At 34.6% G+C, this 25906-nt stretch overlaps 1 protein-coding gene across 1 annotated transcript in view; it reads left to right on the top strand.

Moving 5' to 3' along the window:
• Positions 1–1093: 1093 nt before the first annotated feature.
• Positions 1094–25906, top strand: part of snx6 (sorting nexin 6) — a 30472-nt gene continuing 5659 nt past the window's right edge. Inside the window, 11 exon segments of the mRNA NM_001030217.2 lie at positions 1094–1119; positions 1258–1308; positions 9750–9854; positions 9971–10081; positions 12639–12760; positions 13233–13356; positions 15129–15224; positions 17515–17620; positions 19741–19816; positions 19911–19950; positions 22361–22447. Of these exon segments, the coding sequence (NP_001025388.2) occupies positions 1114–1119; positions 1258–1308; positions 9750–9854; positions 9971–10081; positions 12639–12760; positions 13233–13356; positions 15129–15224; positions 17515–17620; positions 19741–19816; positions 19911–19950; positions 22361–22447 (924 nt within the window). The 5' untranslated portion in view covers positions 1094–1113.

Below are 25906 nucleotides of genomic sequence, written 5' to 3'. Positions count from 1 at the left end.
ATTATAGTTTTTTAAGTCTGTATTTTTATTCTATCTATCTTTTGACAGATTATTGTGTATAATATAAAAACAGGCGGTTCATTCCACTGTGATGACCCCTAATAAATCAGGAAATTTATTAATTTATGAAAATTAATTAATGAATAAATAATATGGAAACAGTGCATTGAGATCTATCTATCTACTAATTAGTTAATTAATAAATATTTTTTTTAACAGACACACCGGGGTAAAAGAAAGAGCGTAGTTTCAAGATTTCCACAGAAATCAGTCAAGTTCAGTGAAGGAAAATCATGGTTTGGGGTTACATTCAGTATGGGGGCGTACGAGAGATCTGAAAAGTGGAAATATCAACAGCATGAGGTATCAAGACATTTGTGCTGCTTATTACATTACAAACCACAAGAGTGGGCAAATTCTTCAGCAGGATAGCACTCCTTCTTATACTTCAGCCTCCACATCAAAGTTCCTGAAAGCAAAGAAGGTCAAGGTGCTTCAGGAATGGCCAGCCCCGTCACCAAACATAAACATTATTGAGCATGTTTGGGCTAAGATGAAGGAGGAGGCATTGAAGATGAATCCAAAGAATCTTGATGAACTCTGGGAGTCCTGCAAGAACGCTTTCTTTGCCATTCCAGATGACTTTATTAATAAGCTATTAGAGTCATTGCAGAGATGTATGGATGCAGTCCTCCAAGCTTATAAGTGTCATACACAATAATCATTCTTTTCCCACTGCAGCATGACTTTATATTCTATACTGGACATTATTTCTGTTAAATGACAAAACTTTTAAGCAAAGTCAGACCTTACTGTCCTAATTAAATCATTAAAAATCAAGACATGATCATATTTTATTTTGGTAAAATAAGCGTAATCTAGAGGCCTTTGCCTTTCATATAAGCCACTTCTGATACCAAATGATCAACTAAAAGTTATTATTTATTGTTCCTAAAACTTGTATAAGCGACAAGACTTTATTGAGGTAGTTTACATCGCAAACATAAAAGTTAATGTGCTCTTGTCTTGAGCACTTGAAGACTCCGCCTCTCAGATCTGCTGCCTCGCTGACGTCACGCGCTCCGCCACATTCATACTCCACCCGCAGCAGCCATGATGGTGGGTGCCTTTCTCTCTCACTCCCTTCACATTCATCCTTTACATCAGATTTCACTCAATGCGTCGAGAAATAACGCGCATCTGTCGTCTTTACACCCCAATCGTCCATGTCTCACCTTTCTGTCTGTCTCTCCACAGCAAGAAGGGCTGGACGACGGTCCCGATTTTCTTTCAGAAGAGGACAGAGGAGTAAGTTTTCCCCTTTTTTCCTTATTTCTATTGCCTTTTTGTGCTCCTATTCCGAGTCGTGTTCGTTTGTTGTCGTGTTAAGAGAGTGTGTGTGTTTGCTGGTGTCATTGTGGCCTGTGTGTGTGTATAATATATATGTGTGTGTGTCCTATTTGAGTCCGTCCGCTCACTTCCTTCTGACAAACCTCACACACATACACACTAACCTGTGTGTGTGTGCACAATAATTCGCCTTTTACACCCTGTAGTCTTATGTTTAGGCTGAAACTAGGACAAGAACCCGCAAGCCACATCATGTCACGAACAGATTTGATGTTAGCTTGTTTAATTACCCTGTTAAAGTTAAAGCATAAGCCACCTCTGTGTGTGTGTCAGTGTCTGTCATCGAGCTGTTGCTTTATTATGTAGTGCAAATGATGTGGCCAGTGTTGTTTTAGTCATATTCTTTGACTGATTATAGTGTGTATAAAATTGTAAACAGGATGTTTAGCTAAAGTTTTATAGTCAGACCCTCTCCTTAATAATATAATATCAGGAAAGTGTGCTTTGCTAATTCTGTATAGTGAAGTCATATTAGCAGCCAATGACTATCAGAGTACAACATTGTTCACAGGCAATTAAATGTTGCTTCGGAGTCATACATCATGGTCACAAGCCTCTTTGACCACATTGAAGCCTATTGATTCGATATATAAACCATACCTGTTAACATTGGCATGTGAAAATAAGGGATATACCCACCCTAATAAGAGATTGCCCCGACTTCCCAAGCCCTCTTTAATAAATCCCAAATTGCTAAATATGTTCATTTGGAGTTGTTTCATTATAAATAAACAGTTAAATGGTCAGTAATATGTTTTATTATTTTTATTTACAAAAGTAAAAATAGGGCGAGGCAGTGGTGCAGTAGGTAGTGCTGTCGCCTCACAGCAAGAAGGTTGCTGGTTAGAACCTCGGCTCAGTTGGCGTTTCTGTGTGGAGTTTGCATGTTCTCCCTGCATTCGCGTGGGTTTCCTCCGGGTGCTCCGGTTTCCCCCACAGTCCAAAGACATGCGGTACAGGTGAATTAGGTAGGCTAAATTGTCCGTAGTGTATGAGTGAGTGTGTGGATGTTTTCCAGAGATGGGTTGCGGCTGAAAGGGCATCCGCTGCGTAAAAACGTGCTGGATAAGTTGCCGGTTCATTCCGCTGTGGCAACCCCGGATTAATAAAGGGACTAAGCCGACAAGACAATGAATGAATGAATGAAAAGAAAAATTAGCAGCAAATACATTAGCAAACAGTTAAGCTAATTAAAATTAAAAGCTATTATAATGAAATAGAATCAAGCTATCAAATCTCATAACTCACACATTCAGATTAAAAACGGGGTTCTTACGGCTGCTGGAAATTCTAGAAAATGCTTGATATTTAATATAGTGTTTTTCAAGGTTAGAAAAGTGCTTGGATTTTTGGACAAAGTGCTTGAACTTGCTGGGCTCGAAATTGTGACTGTTTTGGTTGCATATGCGCACAATTTTGTCCTTGTGACCTCAAAATATATTTGGGAGCATATGTGCGAGTGCATGAATTGTTGTCGTGCGACCAGTTTTCATTGCAAAATGTTCACGGCTTGCATGTATTTCTGGAGCTAATAATATCCCAAAATCTGAATTTGAATCGTGTTAAATGGAATTAACAATTGTAAGTTAATAAAGCTGATTATATGCTATTAAAATGTTAACTGGAGTTTCTTAACTTGATTAATGAACATCTGAAATTTAAGACAGCTTAATTTTTTAAGGCAGATTTTTATAGACATATTTTCAAACTTCAGATTTGTTTTGGTTCTGAATTCAAAGACTGTAGATATTGGGACGTTAAAAACACAGTTTAAGTTTTCAAAAATTCAAACCAACACAATTCAAATTCAGATTCGTTTGGCACTATTAGCTTCATGCGTATTTAGAACATATTCACCCAGAATGCATCTTTGCACCTGAAACGCCAATTCAATGACTGTTAAAAAAAAAAAAAAATAGCAATGCACTTGAAATATCATGAACGACTAGTCATGAAAGTTTGGTACTACACCCAAACAAAATCTGACTGTGAGCTCATTTCTTGAGATATCAACTTTAGGTAGAAAGAGACCAAACTTAAAAACATACTTCATCCAATAGACTTCATCCAATTTTAAAAAAATTATTTTAAAATAATTTTTGGGTAAACTATCACAATAAATCTATGCTCCAAAGTATTCAACAATTTAAGTTGAAGTGTCATATATTGTGTTTTTAAAATAGCACAATTAACCGTGGTTGTTAAGTGCTGGAAAAGCATACAAATGCATCTTGAAAATGCTGGAATTTGAAGGTGGAAAAGAGCCTGTAAAGAGCCCTGTAAAAAGCAGCGAATGAATCACTTATTTATTTAGATTTTTTTCGTTTGTTTACATTAAATAACAGATGTTACTTTAAAAATGCACACATCTAAAGTTATAATGAAATCATTCGATTGCTTTCCTAACTTTTTATGCTCATTTAGGATGAAATTAGTTGTGTTTGAAAAAACCCCCACCAAGATCGACATCTTTAGATTATTATTAATTATGTGTATATGTGTTGAAACGCACCGAAAACCCAGACTTTCACTCCGCTTCAAATCGCGTGTACAGAATCCGTTTGGGAAGCAGCGTCTATTTAGCATTATTGAGCCGGTCAGCTGACAGTCACGCACCGCTACATGATTGTTTTTAGGATTGCATATGAAGGCGAGACGACACTTGTAATGAAAAGGAAAGGGAATCCTGCCGTTTTTATTTTTATTTCAAAGTGTTTTTATGCCCAAACAAAGGATCGATGGTAGATCGTATGGGCCCTTAGAAACGTCCTAAATCCTTGATTGACTGTAAACAATGTCATACTTTGATCATTGTGCTAATATAATTTCCTTATTTAGAAATTGCAAGGAATACTTTTCTGAAATAATGTTTTTAAAGAGAAAGTCTGAATGTACGAAGATAAAACCAGCTTCAGCCCAGTCTGATTATTGGGTGTACAAAATAGAAACTGTGCTACATCATCATGCAAAATAAAACAGAACAATGTAAACATGTTGAGGTGAAGTTGGTTTTATTTACTCGTTCACAACTTTTGAAACACTCCCTATCTTGTTTACCACACTACTTTGAATATTCTGTCTAAAATCGCTTGTAAGTATGACTTCAAAACAACATTAGCACTATTTAATGGACTGTTAAAAAATACTGGGTTCCACACAATCCCTTCATCTCCTCTCATCGCAAATCGATTAAGTTAACTCAATGGTTTTTACAATTTCAAGTTAATTGAACAAACAAACAGTCAAGTTCCCTGAGGAACTGTTGCACAGCTCATTTTAAATAATAAGTAACAGTAAAGAGAAAGTAGCAAAAATATTTTATCATGAATGTTGTACTTTAATAGTCATTGGCTGCTAAGATGATTTCTGCATTTATAATTTGCAAAGAATAATTTTTTGAAATATATTATTAAAAAGAAAAAGTCAGAATGTGTGAAAATAAACCAGCTTTACCCTAATCAATTTTCAAGTTTTGAAATCTTAAGCGGCTTGGAAATGTAATTCTGTTGCTTTCATTTTAATCTTATTGCATATAATAATCATAATAATAATAATAATAACAATAATAATAATAATTAACTATTTAAATAAAATAAAACAAATAATTTTTCTTTTTTTATTAAATGTAATCTGTACCCTTAGATATTAAAATAAATAAGAATTTAAGATGGAAGTAAATAAAGTAATTGTGTTGCATATTTATTTATTTTACTAAATAGCTAATAATAATAATAATAATAATAATATTTTAATTTATTCTACTAAATAGGTAATGATGATAATTATAATAATAGTATTTATTATTTTATTATTATTATTTTTTTTTTTATTATTATTATTAACAATTTAAATAAAACAAATCTTTTTGTTTTTACATAAAATGTAGACTGTAGAGTTTTTTTGCATGTGAATGGTCTTTTTATCTGCACCCTTTGAAATTAAAATAAATATGAATTTCAGATTCAAGGAAATACAATATGGTTGCTTTCATATTCAGTTATTTGTTTTACTAATTAAATAATAATAATAATAATAATAATAACAACAACAACAACAACAACAACAACAACAACAATGATAATAAAATATTTAAATTAAATAAAACAAATATTTTTTTGCAAAAATTGTAAACTGGACTTGTGCATGTGAATGATCTTTTCTTATCTGCTCCCTTTGAAATTAAATTAAATATATTTAGAATGCAAGTAAATTAAATAATTGTGTTGCTTTCATATTTATTTATTTTTCTTAATAGATGATGATAATAATAATAATAATAATAATAATAATAATAATAATAATAATAATTAAAATAGGTAACTATTTAAAATAAAATAAAACAAATATTTTAGCATAAAATGTAGACTGTGGAGTTTGTGAAAAATATGAATTTCAGATTCAAGGTTTTGAAATAGTGTTGCTTTCATATTCATTTATTTGATTTTATTTTACTTAATATTTACTAAAGATGATGCACGATCTACAATTTCCTTTACTTGCATCTTAAATGCATGACAGTAATTTAATATTGGGCTTGGGGCAAGCATGACATCAAAACATTTCCTTAAAATACTATACTAAAGAATAAAACGAAGATTAGCATCTGATATAATGTGATGAAGATTGTATATGTAATTTCACACACTTGTAAGTGTTGTAAAAGTTTGAGAATACTTTAAAAAAAAAGTAAGAACCCTGATGTAAGCACCAGGTAAACCAGTATTTTGATGAGGCACGTTGTCTCTCTCTCTTCATTGCAAACAAAAAGGGTCAGTTCACACGTGAGTTGCATATATCATTATTATGCGACATGACTTGCTCCAGACTGTCGCGAACACACTAAGAAAAGACTTTAGAGGCTGTAAACACTGTTTGGTTTCTCTAACAGACTGATCATTTCACTTCATACTACCTTGATGCATCACCAGGAGCCAAATACAAGTCTTTAATATTGTAGCAGAAAATGTGTGGGTCTTTGGGGACAAGTGTTTTTTAGAATTAAAATACTTTATTCTAAAGTCACAACCATGTTTTAACCATAGTATTTGCTTAATTATTACCACAATTTATATAGCTATTGTAACTCTGACAGTGAGTTCATTAATGTAAGATTATAATATATGAAATGATGTTATTTTAATGGTACGGTGGCTCAGTGGTTCGCCTCACAGCCACCGTTTGAGCCTCGGCTGGCCCAGTTGTTCATGTGGGTTTTCATCAGGATGCTCCAGTTTCCCCCAGTCTGGATTGGGTAAAACGAAATTGGCTGTAGTGCATGATGGCGGGTGTGAATGTGAGAGTGTACGGGTGTTTCCCAGTACTGGGATGCAGCTGGAAGGGCATCCACTGCGTAAAACAAATGCTGGAATAGTTAGCGGTTCATTCTGCTGTGGCAACCCCAGATAAATAAGTGACCAAGTCGCATATTATTTTACTTAAAATAATAATAATAATAGCCTGATATTTCTCTGCAGTGCTGTTTGTATGTTGTCAAAGGCAAATAACACAAATTGAATTTTTGAATGATTAAATGTAGGTCAAAGCAGAGATGACTCATTTTCATGGGCTCAGTCCTTTTATTAATTTGGGGTCGCCACAGCAGAATGAACCTCCAACTTACTTGTTTTGCGCAGCGGATGCCCTGCCAGCTGCAACCCAATGCTGGGAAACACTCATACACTCCCATTCTCACACATACACTATTGTCAATTTAGCTTACCCAATTCACTTATAACACAGGTCTTTGGACTTTGGGGGAAACCGGAGCACCCGGAGGAAACCCACGGGGAGAACATGCACACGTCACACAGAAATGCCAACTGTCCCAGCTGAGGCTCGAACCAGCGATTGGTTAGGCGTGAGGCGACTGTGCTACCCACTGCGCCACCGTGCTGCCCATGACTCATATAGGCCATGCAATTACCAATTTGCACAGAAAAAGACAATAAATGCAAATAAATGGTCTACTTTGAAACAAAATTTGTTAAAATAAAAAAACTATACTAATTCAGCCATATAAATATTAGTTTACTATTGTGTCATACATATAGGGATTTTGAGGGATATTGGCAGATTATACAGATTTAAAATTACATTTAATTTGTCATTTTGGGCCAAATTGTGATCGTTCAATAAAGTATTTGAGTCAAATGAGTCTAGTTTGTGTTAAATTTAACAGTATGTGTGCATACACTACCGGTCAAAGGTTTAGGGTCAGTCTGATTTTTAAATGTTGTAAAATAAGATTCTAATAATTTATTCAGTCATTTTAAAGATGAATTTTCATTTTCATTACTTCAGTCTTTAGAGTCACATCCTTCAGAAATCGCTCTTATATTAATAATAATAATTATTATTATTATTATTATCATCACTATTATTACTAATATTATTATTAATATTGTTATTATTACTAACATTATTATTATTATTATTGCTATTATTATTATTATTATTATTATTATTAACGGTAATAGTAATAAAAGCAATAATGACTGGAGAATAATTTCATTGGAACACACATTAAGAAAACAGCTATTTAAAATTGTAATAAATATTTAACAATTTATTTATATTTAATAAATGCCACCGTGATTAACACAATAATTTTCTTTAAAAAAATAAACATGAAAAAAAAAATACTGACCCCAAACTTTTGACCGTAGTGTGTATATTTTTTGTGTGTGCAAAGGCTGTTGCTATACTAAAACCATAGTGAGAGGATGTGGGGGAAAATTAGGCTGTAAATTAAGTGTAAATTTAATGTATTGCACTCCTTGATGCTTAAAATATCAGAGAAAGTTTTTTTATTATTACCTACAAATGTACTTGAAAGCTTAAAGTCCCATTAAAAGTATTATTTGTATGTCCATAGTATGACACTGTTGTTTGTTCTTGTCATGTTTTGTCTGGTATTCAACAGTGTGTGTTAAAATGTTCATTTCACTTACTATGTTGCAGCATTAATATGCATTTTAAATAACTTAAAATTTATTTTTATATTTTAAATGAGGAAACTAAACATGCATTATAGATGTGACAAAGTCTGCAAGTTTACAGTATATAACATACTTTGTAGAAATGCTGTGAGGTAAACTGCACAACCCCAAAGAAATAATGCTTATTAAAAAGGATAAGGGTTGGCTCTATATAGAACAAAAATCATTGATTTTATTTTACATTTTTGCATTTATGAGGAGAAAGCTTTGTTATGGATGTGAAATTGACACTTGTGTGACTTTGGTAAATCAAATATAATTGTTTGAAAACACTGACAGAGACATTTGAGTATATTTACAGTACTGTAAAATACAAGCCTAAGCAAACAACGTAGAAATTATATCATTACTTTGGTAAAAACGTAATTTTTTTTCATGGCAAGGTTGACGTTTATACTATACTATAGGGCTGTGTGATTAATTAATATCGTATCGAAATCACAAATGATTTATTTATTCAAAATTTTTGTGCACTCCAGTCCCGACTAATGCTTCTCCCCTAGTTTGCTATTTGAACCAATCATAACACAGTGCTCCTAAGAGTGAGAGAACAGGTAAGCTTAATGGCAAATAGCCTGCATAAACAGGGATGATGACTTCAGCACAGGAGGGCTTGGTGCCCACAAAAAGTCAAAATCTGTGGTGTGGGATTACTTTGTATATCTGAAGGCTGATGTATTCTGCCAGTCACATATCACATTTAAAAGCATTTGGAAAGCGTGAGGCGCGTCGCTTCCTTTAGCATTTTCAACGCACTTTTGCACTCGCGCTCCTTTGTCATTACTGGGCGACCATAAATTATTTTCACAGAGGAAGACAAACAGCAAAACATTGCTGCAGCTCTGATACAAGTTTTATTCATGGAGAAAATTAAAAAGCACTGGGTGTTTGGGTGTTCTGTGTTTGTCTGAGGTAATTAGTCTACTGTTAATACTAAAATGTGTGTATTTTATGTAAAGTATGAAGCTGATTGGTCAGTTTTTGTTACGTGACTTGGCATTTTAAAAAATTCAGATGTTTTCAAATAGGGGCGCCTGGAATATGCGTACATGTCCATTGGAAATAATGTACTTGTTCGTGCATTTTTTGCCTTATGTCTGTTTTAGAGACATGTTACAGGCCTTTGATAAAAATCTAATTATCTTTCTTTGAAATATGTTTCATATTCACACTGTAAAATTTCTGTGTGAAAATCGTTTGAAATCGTGATTAAGATAGAAATCGTAACATTGGTCAAGAAAAACGCGATGGGTTTCTTTTCCCCATATTGCACAGCTCTACAGTACTAAATGACCTATGGAAACTGTATTGATTGCACTGTATTTATTGTTGTATTAACAGCCCAGGGCGGTGAATGTGGATCTTCAGACTGACGCTACACTACAGGTGGACATTTCAGACGCTCTGAGTGAGAGAGACAAGGTCAAGTTCACCGTCCACACAAAGGTATGCAACATCAGTGATGGAAGAAATCCACAACTGTGTGTTTGTGATTTCAGCTGGCTGTGTGTGCATGTCATTTACTGCACTCATTCATTACATTGTTTTGTTTTTTTTCCCAGAGCACTCTACCTAATTTCAAGCAGAATGAATTTTCCGTGGTCAGACAGCATGAAGAATTTATCTGGCTCCACGACTCGTTTGTGGAAAATGAAGAATATGCAGGATATATTGTAAGTATTTACTATATTATTATGTGTTTGGCTGTACAATATATTGCTTCAGCATTGGTAGGACAATGTGCGCATCTACAATAGTCACATTGCTGATGTTCAATGTCAAGAAAGGGTTGTTGTCGACCTCCAGCCACTTGCTAACTTTATCCATTGTGGAATTCAAGCTTAGAATTTGCTTTTGTTTTTTTCTCTTAAACATATCGGGCTCTTTTAACAATCTAGGTGCAAAGTCTAAAGTGCATGGTGCAAAAGCATTAAGGGAGTCTCCGAATTCACTTTTACTATTTTAAGGACTGAAAAATATGCTCTGCGCCCCGGCGCATGGTCTCACAGGGTTTAGCTTATTGTCTTAATGTGTTATGGGAATGTTTTGAGCATAAACCAATCACAGTCTCATCTCCCATTACATTTATGAGTCAGTTATGTTGGCCATGGCGCATTTGCTATTTACTTGGTGGACTTTGTAAGTGGTAAAACTGAACGCTTCACTAGTGAGAAAACAGTTAACCAGAAAATCTGCAGCGAGAGGATAAAGAACGAGCCTCCTCCTATCGGTCTTTCACTTTCTCTCTTTCGTGGATAAGGAAAGTGTGTTGACATCTATTAGCCTGCGTAATTAAATCAAATCAAATCCCTTTTATTGTCACATCATCAGCAGCACGTGTGCTATGATGATTTAGTTTATTGATTTATTTTTTTTTTATTAATTTGGTTTAAGCGCAAAGATTTGTTTCAAAACTACTTCGAAATTCAGTTCTAATTTCCAGCAAACGAGTAAATGAAGAATAATAACGAAGTGTGGTCAAAAAACGGAGTTATATTCAAACACACAAATCTGAGTATGTTTTTAATAAAACAAATAGAAATATGCATAAATAATAAATAATAACAATGTTATGCAAAAGCAAGATGTCATTAATAAACTAAAAAAAAAGCCCCCAAGAAGAAAGCATAAAGGCAGTGGTATTTATATTTATGTACAAAATATAAATTTTTGTAATATTTTAATCATTTAATTCTTCTTCCTTTGTAAAGATATTTGCGTATTGCTGTACATCCTGCATGTTTTAAGCAATGTGTAAGCGAGGCGCACAACTAACGCGCCTCTGATCCTCAAGATAGCAACGCACCAACAATGCGCCTTAACACACCTCTTTACTAGACCAAAACACCAATGAGTCCACAAAGTGGCGCAAATTTTATTTGCTATTTAAACAACGTGGCGGAAAACTGGAAAATGAAGGTTGCGTTGGTCTAAAAATAACAACATGACGGGGCAAACAGGTCTTGCGCCCTTTTGTGCCGGGTGTATGATAGGGCCCATCGAGTGATTTAAGGCCATGTCCATATGTACACAGATACTTTATAAAGCGAGTTCTCCCCGCTTTCAATTAACATAAAAAAAGCTTTCATGCTTAAAACTCAGCTTTCCTTCAAAATTTTAGAGTACACTGATCAAGAAAACATTAAAAATACAAATATTTCACAATAGAACTATTTTCTGTTTTTTTTATGAAATAAATGCAATATTGATAAGCAAACTAGCTGTCTTTTTTTTAAAAACTGATCCAAATCTTTTCACTGTTAGTGATGTAACTGATGGCCAATCGCCATCCCAGGCCTGCAGTTTGCAGTTCTGCTTGTAAAGTAATTCCTTCATTTGCTTTACACTGGACACTTGTTTGAGTTGTCGGGCTCATGCTCTCTTTAAACACTGCTCCATTATGTGTGTGTGTTTGAGAGCAAACACTCCAGCCACTCTTGCCAAAGCTGAAATCATCACTTAATGTCCTTTTATAGCCCTGCTGTTCATAAGTAGATCTGTTGTCGCAGTATTAATATCTTTCAGTTCAGGTGCAAGAAAAAAGGGGAAACGATATTTGCTACAGTTTCCTTTGAAACTATTGTCAGGGTAAAAAAGTTAAAGGCTCTGAATTATTTATAGCTCTTCGCATTAGACACCACACTGAGAATTCACAGTCAGTAAATGGTGATATTATCTATCACAGAGTCTTAATAGAAGAATGCAAATTATACATTGACTTTTTTGGTTATGCATCTAATGTATTAATAAAACATAGTTTTCAGTGTTTTGAGGGATATTAAGTGTATCTTGACCTCTGATTAGCTATTTTAAAGGTTACTGTATGTCCAGCTATACAAACTATGCATCCAATTTTACTTTATTTTAGGCTCAATGTAAATTCCAACAGCTATTTTACAATAAAAATGTCTTGTGAATCTTTATTATGTCCATCGGTGCTCTAAATCTGCCTGTTTCAGGCTGTTGAGTGATTTTTTTTTTTGTCCATGTATATTTATATTATCCATTATTTTAATTAATAATATTATTATTATTTATGATACAGATCAGAGGAAATTATTTCTCACTATTAAGGGCAGACCTCCCTATACATCTTGTTTTGACGTCTTTCAAGGGGGGATCAAGGGTTATTTAAAGGGGTCAATCCCCACCAAACCACCCTGTAGTTCTCACCATGCCCTCTAAAAGCGAAATTATTTTGGGAGTCTCAGTTATGGTCTTTCCCTGTAGATTCCTCCTGCCCCTCCGAGACCGGATTTCGACGCTTCACGGGAGAAGCTCCAGAAACTCGGAGAAGGTGAAGGATCGATGACGAAGGAGGAGTTCACCAAGATGAAGCAGGAACTGGAGGCGTGAGTCGCTCATCATCTTACAGTTGAAGTCAAAATTATTGTAATTATAATAATCATTAGCTCTCCTGTCAAATAAGATTTTTTAAAAATTAATTAATTATTTTTTTTAAAATAAATATTCCCAAATGATGTTTAACAGAGTTTTTTTTTTTTTTTTTAAGTATTTCTGATAATAATTTTTCTTCTCTAGAAAGTCTTTGTTTTATTTCGGCTAGAATAAAAAGTTTTTAACTTTCTAAAAATCATTTTAAGGTCAATATTGTTAGCCCCCAAAGCTATATTTAACAGAACAAACCATCGTTATACAATGATTTTCCTTATTGTTCTAACTTGCAACTGTATTTCTATTGGCTAACTTTAACAAACATCAATAAATACTTGAATAAATGTATTATTTATTGTTTGTTTGTGTTAGTAAATACATAAATTATCACAACCTCCTTGTAAAGTGTTATTTGAAAATGTGTTGCAGTGAATATCTGGCCATCTTCAAGAAGACTGTGGCGATGCATGAGGTCTTTCTGTGCCGCGTTGCTGCCCATCCTGTCCTGCGCAAAGACTTGAACTTTCACGTTTTCTTAGAGTACAACCAAGACGTAAGTTTACAATTCCTTTATTTATTTATGTTTTGCAATGACTATAGTTTAAGTCTTGTCAATGATTATACTATTGTAATTATTGCAGTAATTATTATTTTTTATTTAAATCTAGCCATTCTAAAATAATTGACTTTTTTTTCTTTTATTATTTACTGATATTATTATTATCATTATAACTATCATTATTATTGTTACCATCATTATTATTATAACCTTTTATTTTACCAGGATAGACACATTGAGATTAAAAATCTCTTTTACAAGAGCATCCTGGCCAAGATTATGCAGTATACATGTCAGATAGGTCAACAAACAAAAAACTATTTACAGTGAACATGAACCACACATTGACAAACAAACTATTCAAAACATCTACAAGCCTGTGTTTCAATTTCTAAATCATTGATACTCTTTTAAAAGCATTTAGTGAAATCAATTCCTTAAACTGCCACTTTGTAGATTATTCCATGCAAATGGTGCTGCGTATATAAAAGCCTTTTTCCCCATCTCAGTCCGCACTTTAGGAACAGTAAATAAATAAATAAATAAATATCCTCTGACCGAGGATATTTAAATCTTGACTCAACAGTCTCAACCAATTATGCAGATAATAATTATGTCAACACATCTTGATAATTGAGCACAACAAACCAATATTAATAATGCATATTCTGAACTGCGGATCACAGAGCGCACCAAACCATGGAAGGACACCAGGATGATATGTTTTTTTTTTTTTTTTTTACAGAGAACCGTTGCATCCCTAAAATTCAGTTAATGCTAGAGCTGCACGATTCTGGCTAAAATGAGAATCGCACAACTTCGATAATAATATTATGTGTTGGTCTACTGGTTTCTATAATTAATTCTATTCTATATTAATCTATTCTTATAATAATTCTGATGTTGAATTATTATGTTTGAGATATATGCTTGCAATCTGTCATATTAGACAACTTAATTCACTGGTAAAATCAGACATTTCACATTATCAGATTATAGTCAACATTATACAGGCTAGAGTAGTTATACTGACATTGTAAACATTTATTTTCATGCACATCTGTGGGTTCGCTATGAAAGAAAACACATATCAAATGCTTGTCGTAATCATAACTCTAAAATGCGAAATGATCATGTAAATGAAGTGCACACTTTCGGTTTCATTTTGACTGCTAAGTGCTTGTTCATACTTCGTACGCAGCTCCCAAACGACCACTCTGTGCCACAAACTAAATATTATTTACAACTGTATTACCTGTTACTCGCAACATATGCAGGTTCTGTTCACTAAGTAGAGCGCGCGCCCTCTCTGTGATAACAGCTCCCGGTCAGCAGCTCACATCATTATATTAAGACAAAAATGACATTTTTAGGTGAATTATACCTTATAAATACAGTATGTGGCTCATTCAACATCCTTTAGAGGTGTCAATGTCACGGAGCAACGTGTGTTAAACAATGAAAAGACTCGTGCAGCCGCCTTTTCTTCTCTCCTGAACTTGAAAATATGATTGGCAGAACCGTAGCAATGCGGGATTAAGATCGTCTAAGGGGTTGAATCGAGATCGTGATCTTTTAACGATTTAATTGTGCAGCTCTAGTAAATACTGTGTAAAAATATTCCTGAGCATGTAATTGTTCGTTTGACCTTGGATTTGTGACTTGAAATAATAGCTGAGTATTAACTGATTCTGAGTAGTTGCTAAAAATAATGTCTAAGACTTTAATTCTTAATTTGTCCTTGTCTTTATCTGCTGACATTTCAGCTGAGTGTACGAGGGAAGAACAAGAAGGAGAAACTGGAGGATTTCTTTAAGAACGTGGTGAAATCTGCAGACGGGGTTCTGGTGGCTGGAGTGAAGGTCAGTTGTTTTTTTCTATCTGCATCATGTGACGCTTTTATGTGACTCTGCTTTAGAAATCAGGGGGAGGAAAGAGAGGCCACAGCGGCCAGCACCGTTTCTGAGGAATTATTTACTTTGGCTTTGAGTTCAGCTTGTGGTTGAAGGACAGTTTATGAGTCTCTGGTGAATGCTTGACTAGTAGAGGAATGCAGGATGGCCATGACACATGTAGTCAGAAATACAGGTTGAAATTGTTGCTGTCATTACATCCCAAAGGCTCAATTATTTTGTTAATTGAGTTATTGCATCAAAAAAGCCATTTTTTCTTATATATATACCAGTAACATACCATAACCATGACTTTTTGAAGTGAAGTAACAATAGTATTATTATTATTTATGATTATTTTATTATATTATATAATTATATATGTTATGTGGCGATGCTGTGGCGCAGTAGGTAGTGCTGTCGCCTCACAGCAAGAAGGTCGCTGGTTCAAACCTCGGCTCAGTTGCCGTTTCTGTGTGGAGTTTGTATGTTCTCCCTGCCTTCGCGTGGGTTTCCTCCGGGTGCTCCGGTTTCCCCCACAGTCCAAAGACATGCTGCACAGGTGAATTGGGTTGGCTAAATTGTCCGTAGTGTGTGTGTGTGTGTGTGTGTGTGTGTGTGTGTGTGTGTGTGTGTGTGTGTGTGTGTGTGGGTGTGGGTGTGGGTGTGGGTGTGGGTGGGTGTTTGGATGTGTGTGTGTGGATGTTTCCCAGAGATGGGTTGCGGCTGGAAAGGCATACGCTGCGTAAAAACGTGCTGGATAAATTGGCGGTTCATTCCGCTGTGGCGACCCCGGATTAATAAAGGGACTAAACTGACAAGAAAATGAATGATTGAATATATATATATTATAAATATTGTTTTTATTTAATCATAATAATGATATTAAAAATCAGAAATATTTTGATTCTGTTTCCCAAATTCGTTTGCATAATATTTGTATTTAGAATAGGAAATATTGCCAGTTTAATGTCGGTAATATTGTATATAAGCAGGACTTGACATTAACTTTTTTGATCACCAGCCCCTGTGTCTAGTAGTTTTCCAACATCAGTCACTCCCCATGTTCACTAGCCACACTTTTATTATTGGGAAAATTATATTTGACTTTGGCATGCTAAAATTACTTGATTTAGATGTTATGTTCACATGCCGCCTCATTCATTTCACTGTTTTGTGTTGTGTATGAGCTTGCTCAGTGAGCTTGAGCAAATGGGCTGTGTTTTCATAGTGTCTCATTGCAATTAGCTTTATTTCACATAACTTTTCAGGGCTCAACACTAAGATTGATTTTCTCAAATTCTATCACAATTTTTTTCAGATCACACCGAAAATAAATAATTATTTCTTAGCCACAATTTTTAAATAATGTGTCAAAACATGCAAAATACTGCTGTATAGATGCACTTTTTAATACAACAATATTTTTGTTAAAAAAAAAAAAAGTATTGCCATGTATCTAAAATAATGGCTAGGTCTCTCAGACCACAAGTTAACTAAACATAAATGGGGAGTTAATCTCCTATTAAAGCAATGTTATTGTAAAAAAATAAATAAGCCATTAACAAAAAAAAAAAACTGTAAGCAAAAGAAAGCTGGTGAAAAACGTGGTCCTACTGTGTGTGATAATGAACACATGATCGCATGTATATGGTTAGGCCAATAATAATCTGTTTAAAGAATGGTTAAAGCAAAAGTGGCAGCTGGTGTTGGTTGCAGAGACAATTATAAAAGCAGCAGTATTGTGAGTGCACAAGCACTTGCTGTCCAGTCTATTTCAAAGAGAACCGAACGCAGTTGCTTTTCCAGGCACGACTGCTTCGCACCAGCAAATGGTAGCGCACACGCTTTTTTAAAAAGCGTGCATCACATCACCTGCAAGTGATCAGCCTCTCATTTGGTATTCACCTGCTTTCGTTTGCTCGCATTGATGATATTTTTTTTGTCAGTCGTGCTGCTTCTTTATTCTAAAATTGCAATTGCACAAATATTGTCGAACCCTGCTTTTAGGAAAATTACCATTTAAAAAAAAAATAAAAATAAATAAATAACTTTTTCTACTGGCCAAAGTGGCTAGTGGGAGTGACTGTCTTACACACAGCTGAAATCTCCCTGCATTTGGAGCACTGGCGGGTTAATGTCAAGGCCTGTATATAATTAATATAATATTTTAATTGCTATTTTAATATAAATAATATAGTTATTTGTGAAAAGTATGTTTTTTATGTGACTCTGCATTGTTTTTATTTTTCAATGACAGGACGTGGATGATTTCTTTGAACATGAGAAGACATTCCTTTTAGAGTATCACAACCGAGTCAAAGACTCCTCTGCCAAATCTGACCGAATGATCAGGTCTCACAAAAGTAAGTTTCTCTCGTCTCCGTCTCGTTTTTGTGAGTAAAATCATGACACGTTTATAGATTCTGCTGGGTCTCGTGACAACAAAAGCATTGAGGAAAAGGCAAGGTCAAAGTTCTCTTGTCACAGGAACAGTGCTGTCTGTGTGTGTGTGTGGTGGTGGTTTAGATGAACAGAGATTTGTATAATGACATAGGAATGATCTAGATGTACTCTATTAAGGTGGTTTACATGGACATACAGTTGAAGTCAGAATTATTAGCCCCCCTATATTCTTTTCCCCCCAATTTCTGTTTAACACATTACTGATTTATTTATCTTTGCCATGATGACAATACAAAATATTTGACTAGATATTTCTCAAGATACTCTTATTCAGCCTAAAGTGACATTTAATGGCTTAACTAGGTTAATTAGGGTAATTAGGCAAGTTATTGCATAGCGATGGTTTGTTCTGTAGACTATCAAAAACAAATAATGCTTAAGGGGGCTATTAATATTGACTTTAAAAAGGTTTTAAAATGATTTTATTCTTGCCTAAAAAAGCAAATAAAACTTTCTCCAGAAGGAAAACATTGTAGAAAATACTTTGAAAATGTCCGTGCTCTGTTAATCATCATTTGGAAAATATTTGAAAAAGAAAAACAAATTCACAGTAGGGTGAATAATTGTGACTTCAACTGTACCTTGTGTCCTCGTAATCCAAGACACTTAAAATACATACTTTACAGGGTCTTTTCTCTTTTTTTTTATTATTTTTTTTAAGAAGTAGTCCTCATAAACCAGCTGCTGGTGTCAATGTCAAACTAAAGCTGTGTCCTAAAATGGCTCACTATGCACTTATGCACGGTGTACTTATGGACTTACACACTCAACAGCATAGTTTATGTATGTAGTGTCGTCCAAAATAGAGCACTAATATTTTTTGACTTAGCGGAAATTTAAACCATTTCCCTGATGACGGTTGCCAAATCAGTGAAATAAATGACCAAACTATCAAATAATACCTGCCATGAGGATAACCGCATTCACCATCAGGAGGCGCCATAATCACTCTCTAAGGAGACTTTTGCTTTCACAATCCAAAATAAATGAAGTAATCCAACATGTGCGCCTGATAGCGCCACCCCTTCTGCTAAATGAGCAAACCAGCTGCCATTGAGTGCATGAACTGTCCATAATTCCACACTTCGTTTCACCGGTTGAATGAGTGCATCATCCGGGTAATTAAAGTGCACTTCTTATTTTAAGAGTTTTCAGTGTGAACACACTACTTACACTATTTATATTACAAGTTGGCATAGAACAGTGCATAAGTATGCAATTTGAGATGCACCTTAACAATCAACGAGCATTAGGATTTCCCAAATTCGTCTCAGACTACCAAATCATGAGCAGAGCTTTACTCTCACTCTTAGACTGTGGATTAAAGCTAATAATATTGTTAATAATGTTCAACATCGTGCACATACTGATCGTTTACATCATAAGACATCAGTGTATCATTAAGAGCCATGGTGATTGATTTGAATTTATTTGTATGTGTTTATTTTTAATCTCAAAAACGATAACCAGTGAATTGCATTACACTAATCTCCATGCACCACAGATTTAGCTTAAAATCTTCTTTCAAGTTTTCCTGAAGAAACAGACAAATATCAGGCACAAATCGCTTCAAAAGGGAGTAATTCTCTTTATCAGTTAACACTGTTTCTGACGGCTCTTACCGTTTTAGTTGTACCTTTTTTTTTTTTGGAAATTAATTGCATTATAATATTATGTTGCACATAGTTCAGATGGCTGAAAATGGTGACTTCTCTTCAGATGCAGTATTCAGAAGTTCATCTTTATCATTCCTGTGACTCTTTTGTGTTGTGTTTTTCCTGTTCTGAGCCAAATGTTTAGGCTTTTTCTTGAGTGCTTTGAGTGTTATTGGCACAACACGGAAACCTGATCTGGAAGAGCGGAAAGAGCTTTGAAGCGGTGTGATTCGGGCTGGATATGCAGCTTTGACTGACCTCTGTGTCTGTTTGCGTGTTTGTCTGTTTGTGTGCATGTTTGTGTGTATGTCTGTGTGTGTGTCTCTGTCTTTGTTTGTTTGTTTGTATATGTGTGTGCTTTTCAGGTGCAGCGGATGACATCAACAGAATCGCCTCCACGCTCTACACTTTAGGAACTCAAGACTCCACAGATCTGTGCAAGTACGACACCGATCGAAGCATTTTAGCCGGTTTGCTAATGGAGACAAATGGGTTTCTCAAATGTGCTTTTTGTTTTGTTTTCCTCCCCAAACAGATTTTTCCTGAAAGTATCAGAGCTTTTTGAGAAAACACGGGTAAGTGCTTTCATTTTCATAGCACTTTTAATATACATCACTTGACAAAAGTCTTGTCATCAATCCCAGTTGTAAGAGCAACAAATAATAACAAGACCTCTAGTTGATCATATGGAAAAGTGGCAGAAGGTAGATTTTTCAGATGAATCATCACAAATACTGCAGAAGACCTATTGGAACCAGCATGGATCCCAGATTCCCTCAGAAATCAGTCAAGTTTGGTGATGGAAAGTCATGGTTTGGGGTTACATTCAGTATGGGGGCATGTGAGAGATCTGCAGAGTGGATGGCGACATCAACAGCCTGAGCTATCAAGACATTTGTGCTGCCCATTACATGAAAAACCACAGGAAAGGGTGAATTCTTCAGCAGGATAGCGCTCCCTCTCATACTTAAGCCTCCACATCAAAGTTCCCGAAAGCAAAGAAGGTCAAGGTGCTTTAGGAATGGCCAGCCCAGTCACCAGATATGAATATTATTAAGCATGTTTGGCCCAAGATGGAGAATCCAAATAATCCTGATGAACTCTGGGAGTCCTGCAAGAACGCTTTCTTTGGCATTCCAGATAATTTTAATAAGTGATTTGAGTCATTGCAGAGATGTATGGATGCAGTCCTCCAAGCTCATAGGAGTCAATATACAATATTAATTCTTTTTCCACTGCGCCATGACTTTATATTCTATACTGGACATTATTTCTGTTAAGTGACAAAACTTTTGTCTTATCCAAGTCACACATCCCTGTCCTAATTAAATAATTAAATCAAGGCATGATCATATTTTATTTTAGTAAAATAAGCGTAATCTAGAGGCCTTTGCCTTTCATATAAGCCACTTCTGATACCAAATGAGTAACAAGTTATTATTTGTTGTTCATAAACATGGACTTTTGGGCAAGACTTGTCAGGTCGTGTATATGGGTTTTAATATTTGAAGTAATTATTTGCTGTACTACCTTATGAAGTAACATTTAAGACTTATAACCTCATTTTTAAGATTTATTTAATCACAACACATTTAAAACAACAACACTTTCTGGCATTATAAAAAGAAGAAAAGAAATGTAGTGTAAAAAAGTCTTGCAAAATAGCTTACAAATTATGTTTTAGTAGATGTTTAATAATGAATACTAATGCTTAACATTGCATTTTAGTTTTGTCATAGTGAGTTTTGTTAACTCATTGTGTTGTGATGTTATTTATGGACTATTATATCATATGAATGTGTAATTTAGCTTTCATTTTATGTGTTTTGTTTATTTTTATTTTAAGTTAGTGATGTGTCTTTTGACTGTTGTTTTTTTATTATTATGTTACGTCCTTTCAGATGTTAATGTTAAACTAAGAGTATGTGACATAACATACAATAGTTTCATGTGTGTGACAAGCGGATGGAGAGAGAAATGAACTGAAAACCAAATATCACTGCAATTATTTATTGCCCATACCTCCAGTGAAACTAGTGAAAATATATTGTACAGAGAAACTAAAATATTTACAATGATTACATGATCAATTACCTGGGGGAGAGGAAGTAGTTAGATGTGCTTAAATCAAAGAAATAAATATAACAAAACTCAGTAACGGTTTTCAACAAACTAAACTAAATATGAAAAAAAGCTCAACGTACCAAACGTCTTAATTAAACTACTCTAACTAAAAACAAAACATACAAAAAACAGCACATCCTCCTGAACCTATTGAACTAATACAAATTATGTTTGTCAGTGTTGTATATGTATATTGTGCGACTTACTCACTCCTACACCTCTCTGAGGTATCACTCAAACATGTCAGTTAACTGGACGAGTTCACAAGCAAACACACATTGCATTATCAAATATCAAAGCTTTAGACAAGAGCATTAAACACAAGCTAAACACATTCTCTCAGACTAGCCCTCGCAAGAGAGACAGTCCTCACAGAGACCCACAGAAAAAGTAAGAGCGAGAAGAAAAGAGACAGAGAGAGAGAGAGAGATCGCCATTGCAGTTTGGGCTCTGCTTTTAAACGCTACGCCAACCAGCGATTGGAGGCGCAAACCCAGCGTCAGCGGCCAACGTCATCAGCATTAAATGCAGATCCTCCAATGCCGTTCTTACCTGTAACACACGCATGAAATGACACACCCACATACAAACAAACGCACACACCTGTCCAAAATACGTTCTGCAAGCGAACGTTACAATTAATTGTCACCAAACTTTTCTGATGAATGGAGAATTTACACTGTCATTAGTTAATAATCAACTAAATGAACATTTTGTGTGAACGTGTGTGAGATGTTTTCTTGTTTTCTGTCCAGCTACTGTAATTGCAGAGGTGTTTCTGACCTCAGCAGATTTGATCAAAACAGAAAGCAGAATAAAAGACTCGGCACTTCCTGTTTTTCATCTCTGTTTCCTGTGCAGAAAATTGAAGCGCGTGTGGCGGCCGATGAGGACCTGAAGCTTGCAGACCTGTTGAAGTATTACCTCCGAGAGTCTCAGGCGGCAAAGGTAGAGTCTTGTGTATTAGCATGAGGAGCTGACAGAGGCTCAATACAGCTGCTTTACTACTCACTGATTTATTGATGGAGACGAGTTACACTGCCATACAGTCCAAGAATACATTTACACCACAGATCCTGATGGTCAATTTAGATTTTGTGACTGTATCTGATTGATATATATAAAATTATTATTATTATTGTTCTTATTATTATGGTTATTTTTATTATTATTAGTATTATTATTATTAAGAATTTTTAAAATCATTTTTTAAATTATTTATTTATTTATTTATTTATTTATTTATTTATTTATTTTTGATGACCCTCTTACATCTTTTAAAAGTGACTTGTATTTTCTCCATCGATGGAGACAAGTTACACTGCCATACAGTCGAAGAATACATTTACACCACAGATCCTGATGGTCAATTTTGATTTTGTGACTGTGTCTGGTATATATATTATTATTATTATTAATTATTTTATTATTTTTATTATTAATTTTTTTAGATTTATTACTTATTTAATATTATTATTATTATTATTTTTTTTCATTTATTTATTTGTTTCTTGATGACCCTCTTGCATCATCTTTTAAAAGTGACTTGTATTGATGTCTGCATTTACGCTGCACATGCAAACACAAATGACCCTGAAAAAAAAGAGCGGGCGCTGACTTGACAGCTGATGTTAAAAGACCGCTCTTTTCTCCATTCTAGTATTTAATCTGCACAGTTTAGTTTTTTTTTTTTTTTGTCAAGTAGTTTTACAATAAGTTATGAAAAAAAAGATCTTATTTTAATATAGACTTCAGGGTTTGGTTTGTGCACATCGTTTATACAATAGTTTTATTTTAGGCTGAATTGTTAATACTGTGGATTTAGGCCTCACTCTTGTGTGACAGAAAAGTTCTAATTTGGTCATCTTTAAATCTAGGCTTTTTTTTTTTTAAACCAGTAGGAGTTTTAATTTCGTTTCCATGGCATGAGTTATGCACGTGATGTATGTAGTTTATATTGGTTTATATTGTTTATATGGTGGATGTTTTGCTTTTTGTTTCTCTCACCCTATTATTAAAATGCTTGAATGCATTTAATTAAGCTACATGACAATATACATTTGTTCTTGTTCATGAGATTTAAGGTTTGGGACTCTTGGAGAACTCTTTTCTGAAATGAAAGCGTCAGAGTTTTTCCATTTTTTTAATGACATGTGACTCATTTAGGGCTGCACGATTCTGGCTTAAATGAGAATCACAATTTTTTTTTTGCTTCAAATTTAGATCATGATTTTCTCTTGATTCTGTAGATTCTATTATATAAAGGTTAACATGAGTAGGCTATTATAATTGTTATTTCTCTAATATATGGTAAAACAACAATAATATTAATATTAGGCCTGTGTGTAGGTCTACAGTTGAAAGTTTTGTATAGACTTTGAATGGTGGACTTAAAATATATCCTGTTTGTTAACTCACAGTAAAGTGATGACATCAGAATACAACTATTCATAATTCTGAAGTTTATTTAGGCTCCGTTTACTCTAATGCGTTTTAGTTTTAAAACGCTTAAGTTTTGCTACGGTTACGCCATCCATCCACACTATGCCGGAGTTTTCGAGCCCCGAAAACGGAGCGTTTTGGAAACGCTGGAGAGGCCGTTTTCATTCTAAAACGCTGCTGCTCCGTCTCAGTGTGGATGGGGGAAAACGGAGACCTCTGAAAACGAAGGCGGGGCTGCAGACATTCGCCTTCGGCTTTTCCCTCAATATTAAGTAGCCTACACACACAGTTCAGTCCTGCATCCTCTCCTTGTAAGTTCAGACATCATCAAGTTATCAAGTTTGATATGGAGTGTACTTTATAAAGTTATTCACATCACCCTGGCTATGCTGTTTCACTGCCTTAACAATAAAATGAAAACATGATGTGAGGGAACTGCCTATTTTTATTTTGATATTAGCAACTTAACAGACAGCAGAAATGTTGAGGCGTCGTGTAGCTGAATAATTTAGGCCCTGAAACGCTAGTGTGGACGTGGATCGTTTTCATTCTACAACGCCGTTTTAAAACTAAAACGCACTAGTGTAAACGGGGCCTTCTTATGTTTGAGGCATAGGCGTGCCATTTGTCAATGACAACATAATTAGACCATTTTTTTCACTGGTAAAATGAAACATTTGTTGTCAAATTCCATCCTGGTTTATATTCAATATATAGGCATTTATTTTTATGTTAAACATTTATTTTCATGCACAACACTTTGTGTTTGCTATGAAAGAAAAAAAACATATCAAATATTTGTCGTAATCAGAACTCTAAAAGGCGATATGATCATTTAAAACATGTACGCGCGCTTTAACTTTCACTGCCGAATGCTGTTCATGTCATGGCTGCAGTCACCTTTAGGGAAAAAAACTCTCTCAAACAATCGCTCTGTGCAACAAACTGAACGTTATTGGCCACTTTATTACCTGTTATTCACAGCCTCTGTTCACTAAAGTATATATCATTGGCGAGCACACGTATCCTCTTAGTAGTGCATCACGTGTGATTTCATGGTCTCGAATACATCATTAGATGAAGACAGAAATGACATTTTGGTTGAATTATACCTTATAAATACAGTATGTGACACTTTTAACTCCATTTGCAGGTGTCTATGTTTCTGAGCAACGTATATAAAACAATGTGAAGACTTGTGCGTTGCCTTTATGCTTTTCTCCTGACCTTGAAAATATAATTAGCTGAATTGTAGAAAAGCTGGATTAAGATCGTGTGTTGGGATGAGTCGAGATCTTTTTCCATTAATTGTGCAGCTCTACTGGGAAATCTACCTGCTTATACTGCAGACATGAGGAGACACAGCCTATTAATATTGGATAACTTTCCACATATGAACGAGGCCTGAATCTGATCTGAGTAAATAGGAATTTGTGTGATTTTTATATTATATTTTCCTGCTTGCATGTATGTGGGCCATATACCATCTGTGTTCCATGAGAGAAAATTGGGTCACTTTAACCATGCAGTGTAAATGCAGTCTGCACAGATTCGCACTTGGCAGAGCCAAAAATGCAGGAAAACCTGAAGCTTATGATTCATATTTGTAAACTGTTTTGATAAAGTGTGACAGCAAACATGTTTAGAAATATATTCAAGTATGTTAGCTGTTATACAGGGCTCAGCATATATAGGATGCTTTGCAATATTATATTTGTGCATATAATTAGATTAGTCAGTACTGAAGCCAAATATGTAGCTTATCTATCAAAATAATTTACAATAATGGTCAAAAATTAGTAGCCTTAATTTATATGTTAGACAAAAAAATAAAATAAAATTTTCAAAAATGGCAAAAGTCAAAAGAAACAAAATATAAACACAATTTTGTTGAGTATACAATTTTTGCAATACTTTGCTTGCTTTTAATTGTATTATCTTTTAATTTCTAAAGGTGTTCTGTGA

Source organism: Danio rerio, chromosome 17 (genome assembly GCF_052040795.2).
Source record: "Danio rerio strain M-AB ecotype USA chromosome 17, GRCz13ab, whole genome shotgun sequence".
NCBI lineage: Eukaryota > Metazoa > Chordata > Actinopteri > Cypriniformes > Danionidae > Danio > Danio rerio.
Note: the sequence above shows the minus strand (reverse complement) of the source record. Positions and strands in the feature narration are given on the sequence as shown.